Here is a 20,000-nt window from a genome sequence, read left to right as displayed (position 1 = left end):
TAATGAATAATTTAAGCAATGATTAAACTAGCATTTTTTTTTGAAGAATGATATCATGATGATCATGAATATGATGATTATCATCTTTATAAAATCTAATTATTGTTAGGGATGCAGGCGGGCGGGTCTAATAGGAGACTTGATGGGGCGGGGATGTGTCCCGGTTTGATGGGTCATGGGGCGGGTACGGGTATAAAATTCATACCCACCGCGGGGATGGGTTTTAGGTGATACCCGCCCCATCCCCGCCCCCCTCAAGAAATGTACAAATTTTGGGAAAGCCTAATTTTATTTTCAAAAAAAAATTTTTCAAATTTCTGGAAACCTTGGATTTATTTTCAAATTTTTTAAAAAATTTTAAAAACCCCGGTTTATATTTTTAAAAAAAAAATATTTCAAAACCCTAAATCTACTTTGGGCCTTTGGAAATCGCGTCTTCATTCTTGCTGGCCGTCATTTGCTTCTTCTTCACTGCTGCAATCATCTTCTTCTTGAAACAGACTCCCATCTTCTTCAATCTTGCTGCCGTCGTCTTGCTTCTTCTTCACCATTCACGTTGAGACATCGACAAAAATCCAGACCACTGACATTCTTCTTCTTCACCGTTTTTAATTGGGTAAGTTTCTTTCAGTTCATCACCGTTCTTCTTCTTCTCAAGATCTTCTTCAGATTTGATGCTTTATTTTCCTTGTTGCACATGGTCATCAACAGGTAAGCATCAAAGAACAATTTATTTTAGGGTTGTAGAACTTTTTGTATTCTACCTTTCGTCTCTGTCTTATTTCCCATTTTTTGATTTTCATTTCAGTTTTTATTTTCTCAATTATTCCATTATTTCTTTAATGGTGACATAATTGTATTTTACTTTAACTGATTTCGAGAGAAAGAGAGTTGGTGGGGTAGAGAAGGCGGAGTGCAATCATTGCAATAAGCTACTTTCCGCCGGTGCAAAGGCGAGAACTTCTCATTTGAAGGACCACATTAAAAGTTGTCGAAAGCGAATATGTCAAGATCTTCGGCAAACAAGATTATTCGGTACACAACATAACGTGAATGATAGTAGTGATTCTTTGACTTTGGCTCCTTATGAAATCCGTCAAGAAGATGGAAGAAAGGACTTGGCCGAAATGATTATATTGCATGAGTACCCCATTAGCATGGTTGAGCACTATAGCTTCAGGAAATACTCTAAGACTTTCCAACCTGGTTTTAAAGTACGGTGTCGTACCACTACTAGGAAGGATATAATGAAGAGATATGAGTATGAGAAGGACAATATTCTAGCTTTGTTGAGAAAAGTCAAAAGTCGAATTTCATTAACTACTAAGGTACGAACATGTGGACTGCAAGTAATAAAAGGAAAGGCTATATGGCAGTCACTTCACATTTCATTAATAATGCGTGGAAGTTGCAAAGTCGAATCATAAGGTATTACTAACAACTACTAATTGTACTTGTGCTAACATACTTTACTTACCTATTTACTTCTGATGCAATTATTTTTTTTGACTAGGTTTCTTTATGTCCCTGCCCTACATAATGCCAAGGTTCTTGCCGATGCATTAAAACAATGCATTCAATCATGGAACTTGGATTTGAGATTGGCATCTATCACAGTAGATAATTGTACGACTAATGATGCTATGATGGACATCGTGAAGGACTCTTTCCCATATGGTTCTCTACTTTTGGATGGTGAGTTCTTACATATGCGTTGCTGTGCTCATATACTTAATCTAATTTTTCAAGATGGGTTAAATGATGTAGTGTATGATAGAGTTAATCGAATAAGGGAAAGTGTTGTGTTCTGGACTGGCTCTGATAAGAGAGTGCAAAAGTTTGAAGGTGTAGCTAATCAATTAGCCTCCGGTTACAAAAGGAAATTAACCCTTGATTGTAAAACTCGTTGGAATTCAACATATGAAATGCTTTGTGTTGCTATTAATTATAAGGAAGTGTTTGCTGTTTTAAGTGGTCGAGATAAATTATACAGAAACCCACCAAGTCTTGAAGATCGGGAAAAAGTTGGGAAAATATGTGAGTTATTGGAAGTGTTTGCTAAACTTACCCTTGATTTCTCTGCCTCAAAAACTCCTACGGCTAATATTTACTTTTCTAAAATTTGCAAACTTAAAATTGCGTTATCTACTTGGCTTTCATTTCCATATGATTATGTTGTGAAGATGGCGGAAGTAATGTTAGAGAAATATAAGAAATATTGGGATAGTATGAATGGTTTGATGGGAGTTGCAACTATACTTGATCCTAGGTATAAAATGGCTCTTATACGATTTTATTTTGCAAAGATATATGATAAATATGAGTATGATAGAGAGGTTAGTAGAATTAGCAATCTATTAAGGAGATTAGTTGATGAATATGAGTCTAGGAGTGAGAATACTCAAAGTAAGAGGCAACTACCTTCTAATTTAGCAAGTGGTGGGAGTTCTTGTAATGATGTTGATATGGAAGAGTTTGCACAATTTCTTGAGCGAGACAAAAATCAAACTTATGAAAAATCTGATTTGGACAAGTATTTGGAAAATGCTAACATACCACTTGAAGATAATTTTGATATTCTAATTTGGTGGAAAACAAATGGAAGCACATACCCCGTTCTTCAACAAGTAGCACGGGATATTTTGAGTATTCCTATTTTTACGGTTCCATCCGAATCAGCTTTTAGCACAAGTGGTAGAGTTCTTGATCCTTATCGTAGTCAACTACTACCTCAAGCCGTTGAAGCTTTAATGTGTTCTCAAAATTGGATTTGGGCTGGCCTCAACAGTAAGCATTAATCTTATCAATATTGTGTAATTTTTATGCATTGATAAATTTTTGGTTATAAAAAGATTTGTATTTGCAGATTGTGGAGAATTCAAGGACAAGGATTTTTCTAAAATTGTTGGAGAGTTGGAAGAAGAATGCGAAATGGAATTTGATAGTGATGAGATTATTCTGGATTGATTTACTTTAGATGATTTTGAGTTGATGTTGAAATACTTTTGTTTTAGACATGTATATTTGTTTGAGACTTTGGTTATATGTTTTTTTGAGACTTTAGATATGTGTTTGTTTGAGACTTTGGATATGTAATTGTTTGAGACTTTGAATGTGTTTTTGTTTGAGACTTTAAAGTTTGGATGTGTATTATGGGTTTTAAGGCCTAAATGATTGAATATAAATATGTGGCACAGATGGGTATTAAGCGGGGATTTGACGGTGGTGGGGCGGGGAAAATGGGTATTAGACGGGAATGAATACCTAGATGGGTGGTGGGGCGGGGACGGTTTTAGGTACAAACCCATCGGGGAGGGGACAGGGAAAAAAATTATACCCGTCGCGGGGATGGGGATGGGTATTGTATTAGCAGATGGGGATAGGGATGGGAATTCTAATCCCTGCCCCGCCCCGCCCCATTTGCATCCCTAATTATTCTTGATCCTTATCGTAGTCGACTACTACCTCAAGCCGTTGAAGCTTTAATGTGTTCTCAAAATTGGATTTGGGCTGCCCTCAAAAGTAAGCATTAATCCTATCAATATTGTGTAATTTTTATGCATTGATAAATTTTGGTTATAAAAAGATTTGTATTTTGCAGATTGTGGAGAATTCAAGGACAAGGATTTTGCTAAAATTGTTGGAGAGTTGGAAGAAGAATGCGAAATGGAATTTGATAGTGATGAGATTATTTTGGATTGATTTACTTTAGATGATTTTGAGTTGATGTTGAAATACTTTTGTTTTAGACATGTATATTTGTTTGAGACTTTGGTTATATGTTTGTTTGAGACTTTGTATATGTATTTGTTTGAGACTTTGGATATGTACTTGTTTGAGACTTTGAATGTGTTTTTGTTTGAGACTTTGGAGTTTGGATATGTATTATGGGTTTTAGGGCCTAAATGATTGAATATAAATATGTGGCACAGATGGGTATTAATCGGGGATTTGATGGGTAGTGGGGCGGGAGAAATGGGTATTAGACGGGAATGGATACCCAGATGGGTGGTGGGGTGGGAATGGGGATGGGTATTGCATTAACAGATGGGGATGGGGATGGGAATTCCAATCCCCGCCCCGCCCCACCCCGCCCCGTTTGCATCCCTAATTATTGTTGAGAGTTATGATGTAACCTAAGTACTTATTTTAGTTTGACATACTTTTTCGATTTAAATAATATATTTCTGCTTTGAAAACACTGATACACAAAGAGTTAAAGTTGGGTAATACGTGTGGGGTCAACTTCCAGTGAGAACCAAGTTTATATGAGAATCGTGAGAACCAATTTCTCCGATAAAAATGTGTTATTTTTTCAGAGAAAAGGTGTTACTTTTAGACAAAAATAATGTTATTTTTATTTAAAAAAAAAATTGGTACTTTTTAATAAAAAATGTTACTTTAGCGAAAAAATATAAATACAAAATAACACGTTTTTTTCAAAAAGTAACACCATTTTATGTAAAAAGTAACACCTTTTTGTGAGTTTTTTTCCATAATTTTTTTCTTAAGAAGCACTTATTTGCCTAAAAGTATCATTTTTTTCAAAACAAACTAACACTTTTTTTGCCCAAAAGTAACACTTTTAGTAAAAAAGTAATACTTTTTTGTCATACAGATTAGTTCTCACAGTTTTCATATAAAGATGACTTTCACATAAAACTTCTTCAATACATGTGGTGTGATATTGAAAGTGTGCAACATATTAATATTTACCCGGACTATGTATGGTGAAGTCAATCCTTAATGTATACCTAAATGTGACATGGGTTTTATGTTAACGTTTTCTGTCTCTTCCAAGAACCTTCTCTCTCTGCAACAGATGGGAAGGATGAAAAAAAAGACGGAGCAAGATCAAACAACACAACCGTAGATCAATTGGAGAAGATTTCAAGCTCATAAAATGTGAACTCTTGATACACTATTCGCAACTAGCAAGTGTTGTTAATGGAGCAGACACTTCTCTGCTAATAAACACCTGCAGATATCAATTGAGCTTAAAATAGTAAACAATGCTAGCCACAACAATAATAATACAATGATGATGGAATTGTTCGAGTTGTTACATCTGCAGAATATTGCCCTACTTATAGGAAGTCAAGTCATGTGACCTCACCCCACAGTAGTTCAGGGGATGCCACACAGATTAATTTACAGGGTTCTGCTGCTCGCATTATGCGCTATAACCTTAAACTTAGCTGCTCAATGTTCAATTCGATTTCATAAAAGCTCGCCTGGAGAATGAAACACGAAGTTCAGAGCTAAGGGTGAAGATACAAATTAATTTAGGCCTCTGCTTGTAAGCCACCCACCCTACTGAGCTTGGTGCTTTTGTTATAGGTGCACCCTCAGCAATTGGGCGGCGCATCCTGTCATTAGTAATCAAGAGAGGTTAAAGATGCCATCCCATTGCTATTATGTCTCAAGTTCTGTTGAATTGAGTATTCATCACAGCTATTGAAATTGTTTTGATGTTTGGGCCTTGACATAGCATGCCGAAGATCACAACCCTCTATACCCATCTGCTGTACTTCTTGAGGGGATAGGATCTTGATGTACCACACATTGTTAACAAATTCGCTGCAAGGATTTGTAATATTTAGTTCAAGAGATCAAATTTTTATCTAGAATGACTTCGATAATAACTAATTGTATGAGCCTATGCATGTTCATAAAATAACATAGGATGAGCCCAACAATACAGCCAAAAAAGTCTGTTCATCAATAATGAATTCTCAAGCTCTAAAAGAACTTAATAAACGAAGTTGAAGAACTTACTGCCAAGGATCATCACCAAGCAGGAGAACATCATCCTCACGGTCAACAAATACAAGCTGCCAGCCTGATCTCAGGGGGTCCTCCAGTTGGCCTTCTAGACCAAACATTTGAGCAAGTTCACTGCGCAGCTCCGGATACCTGCTAAATTTGGATATATCCAGTGAACGCCCGAGGGACCCTGATTTGTGGACCTGTCACACGAGAACTTAGTAATTTCCGAGTAGATGATAAACAAGATGATTGCAGCTATATGAAAGCACTTTTAAAGCCTATTCCTAACAATCTAAGAAAGCAGATACGTAGCTCGTCTCTAACTTAAACTTCACAAATTACTCTGCACAATTATCTCCATTTTAATAGAATTCAAACCCCCAACATTCCATCAAAAAACTGGTCCTCATATTTTTTGAATTCACAGTAGGATTAAATAAGTTTACTCGAATTGGCCACATATAAACGCGATCCTGCTCACTCCGTCCCAAACAATCTGTTGCTGCTCCATGGCATATGGTAGATTTTATCTTCTTTCATTAGGTCAAATCCAGTTGAGTTTGACCATGGGCACTCTAAATTGAAAAACTCAGATTCAAAAGTTCTAAAGTGATATATTATTCTTCCTTTCTTCATCAACTACATAATACATATGTTCCACAACCCAACCAGCATATCAATTCTCATCTTTCAAATACGTACACAAGTCCTCCTACTTTTTATATGCACCTTTTACTATCCCTCAGTCCTCAACTTTTGAATTTCCAACACATTCTATTTTGATCACCAATCTATTACATAACAATTAATGGGGTTCTAATTATGAAAAGTAGTTCCTGGGCTTGAAGCTCAAAACCATTACCAACAGAGCCAAAAACGTTTTTAAGTGCCTTATTTAGTAAAACGATCACAAGTACTGATGTGGAGAAAAGAAAGAAAATTAAATGACAATCAAACTATATTTGCTTATTGCATGTACTATCTCTTTCTAGTAAACCACAAAGAAGTTGCCTTTCCATCAACAGAATCTATATTACAAAAAAAAAATAAAATAAATAAAAAAATTAGCACACAAGAGTTAACTACATCTAAAGAACAGAATACTCACCTTTATAAAGGTTCCACTAGGTAGGTTTGCTTGACCATCATTTTCCGTTGGCCGCAAGAATCCTGCTTCATCAACACAGCTAGTAGTCATAATCTCCAAAGCAGGTGGAAATTCAGTCCCTGCAGCACTAGGAAAATCGGAACAAGCAAATGGTATGGAAAATGAGTTAGTCTCATTGTTACTACTTCTGAGGTTTATCGGCTCATTCTGCTAAACATTCACTCCAAATAACAGATTGTTCTGTGAATCACCAATGCCATGGTATATTAAGAACTCCTTAGTGGGCAAAGGTGGCAACAAAGAAGAGAGTTCAGAGAGCCTAGTTTGTGATCCACCCAAGTCTTCTACTTGAGGCAGAGGACATGAAGCGGTACTGGGAGAAAGCTGAGGGTCGACTGCAACTCGCTTTGAAAGTATGGGAGATGAAGATACCAAAGGATTAGAGTCAGGTAAAGTGACTTGACGAGATCCACCATCTTGCGAGAACGAATTTAACAGACTTTGCATCAGAGAAATGTCAGCTGGAGTCAAAGAATTCATGATAGAGTTCGAAAACAGTTGTTGTGGGCACGCAGAAGATATAGTTTCCAAGGATGTAGGTAAGGACTGAGTGGATGACCCAAAAGAATGAGTCTTGTTGATAACCTTTGGGATTTTCTGTTGATCGGAAAATTGATTGCGTAGCTGTTCAAATTGAGGAAGTTGCTGCTGTTGCGACTGCTGACCATCATATTGACGGAAATTTTGCATTTGCTGCTGCAAGAGCTGACCGTGGACTTGATTTTGAGCCACTGTTTGGCTTTCTTGAAAGCTCCGTGCTAAGGTTTGCTGTGACTGAACTTGCTGTAAAAATTGATTTTGAATTAGAGATGATTGCTGGTAAGACACATTCTGATTTGGCTGGAACTGCGGAAGAGATTGGTTGGGACGTTTCTCCAAACCCCGAGGATCTTGTATAGCAGAAGACGCCATTGTTTGAAATATATCAGGTTGTAGACCCAGCACTGTAGGGTCTAGCCTTGGCTGCATCCAGGGATTAAATCCATAACCTTGAAAATTTAACGATGACATACAGCGATCTCCAACCTCTCTGTAGCCACATAAATGGAGAGTTAAGGCCTATGTCTCCATCCTTCAAAACTGATAAAAGGATAAAACAAAAGTAAGTAGGCAAAAATGTACAAACAAGAGCATGAGACAGATTAGTTTCATAAGTACAAAATTAAGTATATAATATATAACTTTAAAAAATAAAAGGACTTACTTTATAAACATATTAAATCACACAAAAAGCTATACATTTACCTATTTTATATACTTAAAAGAGCTACTACAACAATATGAACTCCTACTTTATAACCTGTAAACACTAGTTGTATAATAAAAAATTTGTGAATTACAGCTATGAAGTTTAGCACTTTTGCGAATTATAGCCTCAATGTTTTTTTTTGCGAATTACAGCCACCAAAGTATTAAAGTTTACAGGTTCAAGCCAAAAACACAGAACTCCGACCACTTAACCTAAAATTTCGACCACAAAAATGGTCGAAATTCTGTGCTTTGGCCTGGACCTGCAATGTTTGATACTTTGGTGGCTGAAATTCGCAAAAAATAAACATTAAGGCTGTAATTTGCAAAAGTGTTGAGCTTAAAGAGTGTATTTTGCAAGTTAATCGATTTATATAAACCTACTACATCATTGTGAAACACCTATATTATATAATAAAAAAACACCTGCTGAAAATTATCAGAAAAACATATACCAACTATATAAAAATAACTTATCATGAAAAACACCTACTCAATTTATTATAACCACCAAAACTATAAATTAAAGTCCTATTGACTACACAAATCACACCACTCATCATAAAATACATACTACAAAAAATAAAAGCATACTATACCGTGTGCATCATATCTTCCACCCAGTTATAATCTCATTCTTTAAATCCACCTGTGACGATCCATCTGCATCGTGTTCAAGATATCTAGCAAGTGCAAACTATATATAAAATAAAGATTTGTCAATATTACTTTACAATAAATAAAGAAATGGTTATAAAACAAAACATACATATAGTAACTTACCCAATGACTGCATCCAAAAAGATAAACACAAACTCTTTCCTTGGATTGACTGCTAATTGTAGATATAGTCACCATGGGGATGTGATTAATCCCCAGAAACAAATGTTGAAACCTCATTCTTAACCTTAATCCATGAAGCTCCTACCTTTTTTACGACTCCTTTGAATCTCATTAATTTTCTAATATCCGCTGCCTCTTTCCACTTCCCTTTAGCACAGTAAATGCTAGCTAAGGATGTCAGTGTTCCTGCGCAATGGGGATTGTTCGCAAGAATCCTTTCAGCAGCACGTCTGCCTCGCTCAACATCACCATGAATTCTACATGCCCTCAATAAGGTTGTCCAGATAACCTCATCTACTTCATATGGCATGAAGTTTATCATAGCCTCAGCTTCTGTTAGCCTTCCAGCTCTGCATAAGAGGTCAATCATGCATCCGTAATGTTCTCTATAGGGGCTGATCTGAAACTTCTGGGTCATTGAATTGAAATAATGATAACCCAAATCTACAAGTCCCACATGGCTACAAGCAGAAAGGACTCCGACGAATGTCACACCATCTGGCTTCAAACCATCTTGCAGCATTTTATCGAACAATTCTAAAGCTTTTAAACTGTCTCCATGTTCAGCGAATCCATTTACCATGGACGTCCAAGAAACGACATCATCCTTTCTTGCACCACTGTAAATTTGTGAAGCATCACTTATGCTTCCACATTTTGAATACATAGTGATCAGCGCACTTTGTACCAAAGATGTATGTCCTAATCCAACTTTCATAATAAAAGCATGCAGTTGCCTACCCTGCTCTAGAATCGCCATACTTCCAGAAACACTAAGCAGACTAGAAAAAGCAAATTCAGTAGGTTTTGGCCCTTCCCTTCTCATCCTAGAAAAATAATCGAACGCTTCCTTGCCATATCCAGCTTGAGAATATCCTGTAATTATGCTGCTCCATGAAACAATATCTTTTGTAGCCATCGACTGAAAAATCAAAGATGCTGACTTCAATTTACCACACCTTGAATACAATGTCATGACGGAATTGGCGACTGATAACGCATCTATAGAACCAACACTAATGACATGAGCATGCAATTGTTCACCCCAGATGGGTTTATTAAGATGGGCACAAGCAGTAATAACTGCTGCAAATGTGTATTCATTAGGCTTCACTTCTGAACCTCTCAATCTCAAGAACTGTTGGACTGCAATATCTTCTTTACCCATCTGTACATAGGAAGTAATCAGTGAGGTCCATCCCACCACATCAGGGGTTCTCATTATTCCAAATAAGTACATCCCATAATCCAGCTTCCCACATTTATTGTACATGGTAGCTATAGTGTTCGCCACATAAGAGCTCGAAACAAAACCCTTTTTAATTGCCTGTGTATGTATTTCCTTACCGCATTTTAGATGAAATAAATCAGCACAAGCCTTCAATGCAATGGCGAAACTATATGTATCACAATGTAAACCAGAGCTCCACATTTCAGAAAAATACATTAACCCTTCTTTGCAATGTCCAGTCTTCACCAAACCAGTTATGATGGCCGTCCATGAAACTACGTTCTTCTCCGGCATCTCATCAAACACCAAACAACTACCCGAAATATCACCACATTTAGCGTACATGTCTACAAGTGCACTTCCCACAAACACAGATTTAACAAGACCATTCTTAACACAAATCCCTTGCAAAATTTTCCCAAAAAATAAACTATTATTAAGTCCACAAGCTTTAAATACTATACTTAGTACAAAGGGATCCAAACTAATACATGGTTCGACGCACATTCTGGAAAACAAATGCAACGCTTCATCGTAGTTTGAGGCCTTGACATACCCAGAAATTATATTAGTCCAAGAAATCACATCTCTCTGGGGCATTTCATCGAATAGTTTCCGTGCAGCTTCAAAATGACCAACACCCACAAGGTTTTTGATTTGGGCATTAACTTCCCACAAATGTGAAACTTGGGTTGGTGGTTTTAATGGGTTCTTCTCCCATATGATAACTGAAGACCAGGGAAAATCGGTGGAAATTTTAGCTAAACCAGTAAAGAATCTCCTGACATGGGATCTTGTAAGTAAAGTCATAGACACCAACTAACTATGATGATTGTTTAAGGAAAATTCTTGTTGAGCGACGGAAAACATGAATAAAACTGAGTTGTTTGAGCTTGATGAAAATGGAGCTATGACATTGAAGATGGCGGGAAAAGGATAGCAGAACAAATTTTAACGAATGGAGCACGAAGGACAGGACTCACAGGAGTACTTCCTATACATAAAGCCAAAAAGGAAATATTTAGAATAAGTTTTTCGGTAAGCATCAAGAATACTGTAAGTAGGTATTAAAAATTGTAAGTACTTAAGTACTTACTCGGTGGGCATTAAGTATATTGTACGTAGGCATTAAAGATACTGTAAGTAGACATCAAGGATATGGTAAGTAAGCTAGTAGGCTAAGTTTCTCCGTAGACATTAAGAATATTGTAAGTAAACATTATAAGTACTTTTTCGGTGGGCATTAAGGAAATTGTAAGTAGGTATTAAGGATAATGAAAGTAGGCATTAAAGAACAATAAGTAAACATTAAGGCAGTCTCTCAGGAGACCAGCTGCTTCCTATATTGCTTTTCACTTCTTGATCACCTTTGATAAGGGCTCGCTTGGATTGCGTGTAAATATTTAAGGGAGTAAAAATAAGTCAAACTAATGAAATAAGGGTAAGTATAGATGCAAATGAAGTAATTGAAATAATTCTAAAAGAGATAGAATGAAAGTAAACTAAAAAACATGAACGAAAAGAAGGATGATATCCTAATTTGGAGAAAAGATTTCCCCCACCCTCCCTTAAGGTAAATTTATCCTCCCAAAAGGGAGGAAATAATTGTTATTATATACATTTTTCATTACTTTCTAACAATCTAATTCCTTTTATCTTCTATCTAACTAACTTTGTTTTCTTATTTTGACTTTTATTTGCCCCTTAAATATTTACCCTCAATCCAAGCGGGGCCTAAAAGTAGATTTTTCCTCAAGAAAAAATCACACATGATTGGGAAGAAATACTTCTCCAATTCCAAATTACTTGCAATATTTCTCATTTTTCGATGTTTTATATTATATTACCCTTTTGGTAAAAAAATAACTAAATACTTTCTTTATTCCTCTGTTTCACAATACTCGCAACATTACCTTATTTAGCATTAAAATACTCATTAAATTGTCACATTTACCCCTAATAAATTCCAAAAGGTCACACTTACGAGTTGGTTTTCAACTTCCAAATATGCATGAAACAAAATCCCTTATTTTAAGCTACTTCCTTCCCTTGTGCTGCATAATCTATTCATCTCCATCATTTCCTTTTGTCTCACTAACCCTCAAATTGAAGCTAATTTATTTGTCTTGTTATTGATTTTTTTCCCTAAAAAATCTGGGTTCTTGAGTTTGATAAAATCCTTCTTAAAAAATTCAGGTTTCATTATGTTTCTATTTTATTTTCTTCCTTTTAATGATTTCTAGGAATTTTCGTTGATAACCATAAGTCCCTTGTTTTTGTGCTACTTTAGGTGAGCTAAAATGGTGTCTAACGTTGCTATACATGTTATTATGCTACAAAGTTTTTGTGGGAAAGTTTCCTTGGATACAAAGATACGGTATCTCATTTCAAGGACTCGACTGATCCAATTAAGGCAAGTTACCGTTAAGGATTCAAAGCTTCAAATGGTTATTTAATCTGAAAAATAAAGCATATGAAAGAAACTAACCAATCAATATACGAAGACACCAATGCACATCAGTAAACAACACATTGCAAAACTCTTTGAAGTTTTCAAAGAATCCAATACAAAGAATTACACTCAAGCTCTACACTTAAGAATACCTTCATTAGGTTGCCTTGTAATATTTAAGAGTAATTTATGTTCTTAAGTAGTAAGCTTCTTATTCATTGTAAGAAAGAAAAATTGGAAAAGAAATATTTTTAGTTCACTAGGATTAGAGGTTCTAGTTTGGTAACATTGTGGCTACAAGGAGTTGTTAGAAGATAAGTGACATTTTTCTAAAGCTTGTATCTAGAACTCTAGGTGAAAGTAAATAAAGACTATTTACCCGATTCTTGCGAGCTCGGGAAAAGCTCAAGGGTAGAGATGAGATCCAATTAGAGGACTGAACTCTATACATCATTGTGTTTTACTCTTGCACCTTTACTTTTTTTTATCTTTTCCTCAAAACAAGTCCCAAACTCATTCCACAAAAGTAACTTCTAATTTTAGTTTCAAGGTCCTGACTGCCTAAATTAAGACTTGACTTGTTATCAGAGAAAAGATGTCATACTCTATTCAACCCCATCCCTTCTAAAGTATTCTACCACCCTTATTGATTCTTCAATAATAATACCTGAGTAAATAACCAAGGAATACAATCGTGTTTCATAGCATCCTTTTCCTCCATGCGCCTTCCTCGGTAACATGGTTAGACCGTATCACCTTTACAAGTGCTACACTATCAACGACTATCATGCGTCTTCCTATCTAAGATCTGAATAGGTGTCTCCTCATATTGTAAGGTGCTATCAAGGGTAAACTCTCTGGGCTGAAGCATGTGTGAGTCGTCTCTCATGTATTCTCTCGGCTGAGATACGTGAAACATATCATGTACTCGCCCCATGGAGGTTGATGAAACAAGGCGATAAGCTACTTCACGTACGCGTTTAAGACTCTCATAATGTAACACCCCGGCCCCTCGGATCGCTGGTGACTACTCATGGAGACTGTAGACTCGCCTCACAGACCAACACAAGCCTTTCCAACGCACTTTGGCCTCACTCGTGCGCGCCTGGGAAAACTTCTCAAGAGATCACCCATCCTAAGATTGCTTCCCACCAAGCACGCTTAACTGTGGAGTTCTTAACAAATGGGCTCCCATGAAAAGAAGATGCACCTTGTTGATATGAGTAGCCTATCAATCCTTTTTCAAGCTAAATTTGGGGTATTACACATAAGGTCCAATAAACCTCAGACTAAATTTACCATTCTTCCCAAATCTCATCACTCCTCTCGTTGGTGAAACTCAAAGGAACACCTTCTTCCCGACTTGGAACTCAATAGGTCAACGTCGCTAATTTGCATTGCTCTTTGCCTATCGTGGGGAGCTCTCATTTTCTTACGTATCAATTTCACCTATTCAATCATGTCCTAAATCAATGGTGTTCCCAAGGCCAAAACATCTGAACTATCGTCCCTAGATACCGGGCTACGATAACTACAACCATACAATGATTCAAAAGGTGTGATCCATATACTAGAATGACAGCTATTATTATATGAAACTTAATCAGTTCCAACTTATCATCCTAAGAAACTTTAAAATCTAAAGCGCAAGCTCGTAACATATCCTCAAGTGTTTGAATGGTCCGCTTAATCTGTCTATCCATAGCACAAGGTGAGAAGTTGTACTCATTCTCAAATTAGTTTCAAGAAATCCCGTAATTTCTGCCAAAAATTAGACAAGAACCTAGCATCTCTGTTTGAAACTTTGTATTGAGGCACTTTATGGTGTCTCACTACATGGTGTCAGTATACTCATGCCAGTTGTTGTTTGTTCCATGTATACCTCATTGAAATAAAGCAAACTGACTTGGTCAAACAATCAACTATAACTCAAATCATAAAGTTGTTTCTTTTACCAACCTCAATAAATGATATTTCTTGCTCCTTATTTTTTTATTTCAACATAAACCCTTTAGTAAGACAATCCTAAGATACCGAATATAACCTTGAACTATAAACGAAAACTCTTCAATAAATCTATGTCACTACATAACACCTTGAAGCATAACAAACCTATGCTACGTAAATGAATTATCAGGTATATCACAAAATTACTCTCATCCACAGGGTTATAGAAAAGTTGTATTTAACTTTTACCATTTGATAAACCTACAATATCTCCTTTTGACAAGCATAAATTCCCTTTTAGTAACCCCTTAACTTATTCCTTTATTTTCATACTTTTCCTAAGATTCCAAATGCCTAAAAAAATGACATCCACACGTAATAAGGCTAAAAAAGTTTGGGGTACAAATCGAAAATCTTTTTCATCCAATGCACTAATTGTAAACAATCTACCTTATATATGCCTAATATCATCCTCAAGTCGTCAATTGGAAATCATCCATTGATATAAGTAAGTTAATTGTTGAATTCAATATAAAATCTTGTAAAACTTCGATCATAATTTTCACAACTTTTAGGTAACTTAATTCGTATTACACTCATTACCTACACAATACAATGATGTTATACATTAATCAACCTTTATACCACAATCAATTTTTAGCTTTGGATTCTTCCTTAAACTTTCTACACACAAACCCTTAGAATTGTTATCTTAAACTATTTATAAAGTTTCCTTTTCCGCTAAGTCTTGATACATATATCGTGCACAACTCTTCACTTAATATATCTCCAATACTACTAAACTTTACCATGTACCCACTAAAATCACTTATACAGTATTCACAATATTACTAAATGACTTTGTCGAATAACCTCGAATCATAATATCCAAAATCATGAACATGAAATCCATCCTTGTAATATATAAACCATACCATTATTATAACCTAAGTTCACAACGTTACATCCTCTAATGCAACGTTCACTAATGTCCAAACTTCTATATTCAATATGTATACAAGAATATGGTACTTAATAAAATCTCAAGTTCATGAGTGGCATTGCATCTATAAGTTATGACTTCTCTTCTATCCTACAAGCGAAAATTTGTATATTCTCAATGATCATCACAGAATTTCCTGACAACTCTACTAAATCTATAAACTACAATATATTATTTACAAAATTTATTTTCCAAAACGTACTAGTATAAATCCATAACGTATGATAAAATTGAATAACTTGAGGAGTCCATCGATAACCTTGCTTAAAATATGAACATGATAAGCACTCAATTAGTAGGCCATAATAATTAATTTAAGCTCTTATCTTAGAATTTTCTATCACAAATGACTTGTAGTACTTAACAGATCAAATTAATAACTCAGAACATAATGCATGTTTCAAGTATATAATCCCATTATATATAGCACATTTTAACAAGTTACTGTAGTTAATAATTATACGTTCACAGCAATGATACTAATATACATATAAGAAATCGATTTCATTGAGCAATCAATGGAAAAGTCTTTGTAAACCAATTTAGACTTACTAGAGGGGTGAAAACACATTTTAGAACCAATTTAGCAAGATAAATAGATCAAAACCAAATTGGACAATTTGGTAGCAATACACTTGAAATATCTGTCTAAAACTTCTTACATAACAAATAACCTCGAATTATTACTGAACCAATCCAATGTGTTATAAACGCTTTTAAGCATGTGATATTTTAATTTCATGATAACTTAGTCAAATCATCTAGGAATTAGTTCAGAGTCTCTGATAATTTAATGGACGGTGCACTTCTAATTGATCTTTCATAGCTTGAATGCATAATAACTTTGTACATATGCTTAAAAACTTAGAACAAGACATATTAAGAACCATCACAAACAAAACAAAATAAAAGGACAAGTTCAAACCACTCGAATTACTTGTCTGATTTTCTACTATCAATTCTGCGTCAACAACTTTCGATTTTCATATTCTAACATACTCCATCAACATTAATAATCATACATAATACCATTTAGATCCATAGTTATTCGTATATCGTCAATGATCTAAGACAATAACCAATAGTCTCCAATTTACTCTACTCCAAGGTGTAAATATTTTATTACCAATTTCAACAACATGAATAAAATTATTACCATTTTATTTACATAAAACACCAACATGATTTCAAAAACCATAATATTATCCTTAATTTATGATCAAGACTTTATTTACAGGTCATCTTATCAATTATCCAACCAATCAACTTCATTTACAATCATGTCAACCTCCTATCATATTAGTTCCACATACTTATTCTTGTTTAAATCACTCACAATCCAATTTGCACAAATTTGCACAGTTATTAATCATATTCAAAAGGACTTTGATCATCACTTCATATACTATAATGAATGCATGCACCGGACTCATGAAAATGTTTAATCACATAATTAAAGAGTGAAAATCTTTTTATATTATCATATCAAAACTTATAAAGCTTTATGGATACCTATTCACATGAACGAACATTCATGCACATAAGACCAAAGTTTAAGCTATCCTCACCGTCAAGAGGAAATACCAGATGCAACCAGCTTCTCTATCATTCCATTATTCATACTTTGTTTTTCGTAATTAATACCTATTACGCAACTCATGAATTGCCTAAGATACGTAATAATTGTCATTAATACTCGATAATACATAAATCAACTCTACTAATTTGTAAAATCATATCATCATTCAAACCACAATCATAAATTTTAATTATAATAACACACATGAGAATGAGTCTTATAACAAGCTAAACTAAATAAACTATATATTTATCTATGCACGTGCAATGATAATCATTATGCATGAATATGCAATATGCACCTATCCCATATCTACCCAAAATATCACAAATAACTTCTAACTTCAAGAAATTTCTCAACGGAACTGAAAACACAAGGCGTTGAAGATAGGAACCACTGGCTCTGATAACCACCTACAGCACCCTTGAATTTCCGACCCCTTATACAAAACCAAAACCGTAAAGGACGGGAGAAAATTCGGGTGTTACATAAAAGAAAAGGAAAAGAATTTGGATAAATGTTAAATATCAACTTTAAAAAGGTGAGTGGAAATTTCGGCAACATCTGCCCTAAAATTGTGCGCCTTTGTAGAAAAAAAAAAGTTATTTAGAATCTAATAAAGTAAAGGCATCAACGGCCAATCAAAACTATATCACGGCGGAATGATTCGTCGTCGGTTTCTCAAATCAACATGCCAAGCATGGATCGTGGTTCCAGTGTCAACGCTTGCGTTTTAAAATGACTTAACTCCTTTAAACCATACAAAGTTATAAACTACGCAGCGGAAATACAAATATACAAGGGAGGACACGAGGCCTCATAATAGAACATATACAACCAAAGTTTACAAAAGATAAACAAGAGCTACAAAATCGAAAGATAACGGTATGATACAGGTTATGCTTCGCCCTAATCACTCACCTCAATGCAAAAGAAACTCCAATACCTGCTATGTCTGTCTATGATCCTCCTGCTACTCGACATTAGACCAAAGGTCAATGTGTCATAGTAGGACAATTAAAGAAAGTCATCAACAATCAAACATAAACACAAACATGTACACGTCAGTAACTAGCATCACAAATAATAAGGCCAACTACTAGATAACATTATATTATACAACAACATAAGATGATTTCATAAGACAAAAGCACAGATAGTAACCGTTTATCGGCTACTTATACTTCTTAATCTCATTACGCTCTTTCCAACCCGAACCATGTGCTGTTGGGGTAGAATACAGGTCTTCGCACTCCTCTTCTCAAAACATAAACTCTTGCAAAACACGCGTAGTATCAACTCAGACAAAGCAATAACAGACTACCTAACACATGACCTTATAGAGCTTGTCTTTCTTAGACTAAGTGTGATTACAGTCCATCTTTGGGACTGTTAACTCCCTTGAGGTAACTTAACTTAGGCGCACTTCTCACTAGCATAAACTACTCTATCATTGAATAGATTTTCTATCAATGAGTAAACGTTCTATCAATGTGTAAGCTTTCTATGAATGAATAAACTTTCTATCGATGAGTAACATTCTATTTGTGGATCTTTTCTCCACTTCATGGCATAGTGACACGGCCAAGGGCGTTATCGGCCATTCGGCGCCCATGGCATAGTATGAGCTCATGCCCCCTCCAGCTAACCCTCTCGGGTCCTACCTTCAGAAAAACTAACACACTGGGGTACTAAACCAGTGAAGAGGCCACCATATTAGGGTTTGCAAGGCCCGCATGGTAACACCTCGGTCAAGGGGCGGTATCGGTCATCCGGCACCCAATGATAAAAGCATGCTCATACCCCCCCTTACGGTGATTCCGTCGGATCTCACCTAGGGGACTACTAAATCAACCGGACATAATCTAGTTGAATCACGCCAACTAATCACAATCTAATACTTTATCAAATGGGAATAACTCCCGCTTTCGACTATTAATGAACGCCCTGGGATAGCAGAACGCTAAAACCCACTGAGCCACTCAACAAAATATGAAATTCACCTATAAAGGAGTCATTCTAACTCCAAGTAAGGCATAATCCAATTCTTAAATAAATAAGGGGGTGGTCCCCACCTCCTACTAACACTCTCATTCTCTATAACTATTCTAAGCGCAAGGACTTCATAGTCAATAGCTCTTCATATAAAGTGTATTCACCAGTACCTCATAGTTTCGATACAATGCATATTATCACAATAAACAGTAATGTCTTAAAGAAAATTGTACATAAGGGTTCGTTACTGCGTGTACGTACCTGTAAGCTTCGCTGCACGACCACAAGTCACAAAAGTCACCCAACTAAAGTTCTACCTTCCTCTTATGAATTGAACCTCTTATGAATTGAGCGCCTATATAAGTTAGGAGTAGAACTAATAAGTCCACTTATCTACTTTGTCACACCAGCTAAAAGCCAAAGTAACCACTATCATCCATTCACGATAAGTTTTCAATTATTTCTAGCACGTACCCAACTCATTCAACACCAATTATAATCGTTGATTTGACAATAACACAAGTCTTTCTATCAACAACAGAATAAAAGGATTATGTGAACTGTTTCCTTACATCATTTAACTTTGAGTTATAACGATTCACATTATCTTAAAATAAAACAACCATTCACACTTAAGTCTCACAATGTTAAATATAACACTAATATGACATGATGACAATTCTTAAAGCGGTCGGATCGCGACATCTTTCGCTACTTTCTCCAGAGCTAGAAAGACTACAATCGAGCATCACCGCAAGTCTACAA

General features: G+C 35.6%; 2 protein-coding genes across 4 annotated transcripts in view; both read right to left on the bottom strand.

The window, feature by feature from the left end:
- Positions 1 to 5,003: 5,003 nt before the first annotated feature.
- Positions 5,004 to 20,000, bottom strand: part of LOC130805006 (putative pentatricopeptide repeat-containing protein At3g47840) — a 15,993-nt gene continuing 996 nt past the window's right edge. The window contains exons 2-7 of one of the 3 annotated variants that reach the window (XM_057669606.1): positions 18,162 to 19,590; positions 8,969 to 11,253; positions 8,785 to 8,882; positions 6,878 to 8,017; positions 5,779 to 5,969; positions 5,004 to 5,580 (exon numbers count right to left, since the gene is read on the bottom strand). In XM_057669606.1, coding sequence (XP_057525589.1) covers positions 9,054 to 11,069 — 2,016 coding nt within the window. In that variant the 5' untranslated portion in view covers positions 11,070 to 11,253; positions 18,162 to 19,590 and the 3' untranslated portion in view covers positions 5,004 to 5,580; positions 5,779 to 5,969; positions 6,878 to 8,017; positions 8,785 to 8,882; positions 8,969 to 9,053. The remainder of the gene's footprint in view (positions 5,581 to 5,778; positions 5,970 to 6,877; positions 8,018 to 8,784; positions 8,883 to 8,968; positions 11,254 to 18,161; positions 19,591 to 20,000) is intronic. The other 2 variants (XM_057669605.1, XM_057669607.1) reach the window with 2 other exon arrangements.
- Positions 5,376 to 9,043, bottom strand: LOC130805579 (auxin response factor 6-like). Its single transcript, XM_057670360.1, has 6 exons — positions 8,969 to 9,043; positions 8,806 to 8,882; positions 7,110 to 7,967; positions 6,878 to 7,004; positions 5,779 to 5,969; positions 5,376 to 5,580 (listed from the first exon to the last, which is right to left on the bottom strand). The coding sequence occupies exons 1-6, from the start codon at positions 9,041 to 9,043 to the stop codon at positions 5,376 to 5,378; spliced, it is 1,533 nt and encodes a 510-aa protein (XP_057526343.1).

Source organism: Amaranthus tricolor, chromosome 2, assembly GCF_026212465.1.
Source record: "Amaranthus tricolor cultivar Red isolate AtriRed21 chromosome 2, ASM2621246v1, whole genome shotgun sequence".
Taxonomy (NCBI): domain Eukaryota; kingdom Viridiplantae; phylum Streptophyta; class Magnoliopsida; order Caryophyllales; family Amaranthaceae; genus Amaranthus; species Amaranthus tricolor.
This window is presented reverse-complemented; position numbering and strand designations above follow the sequence as displayed.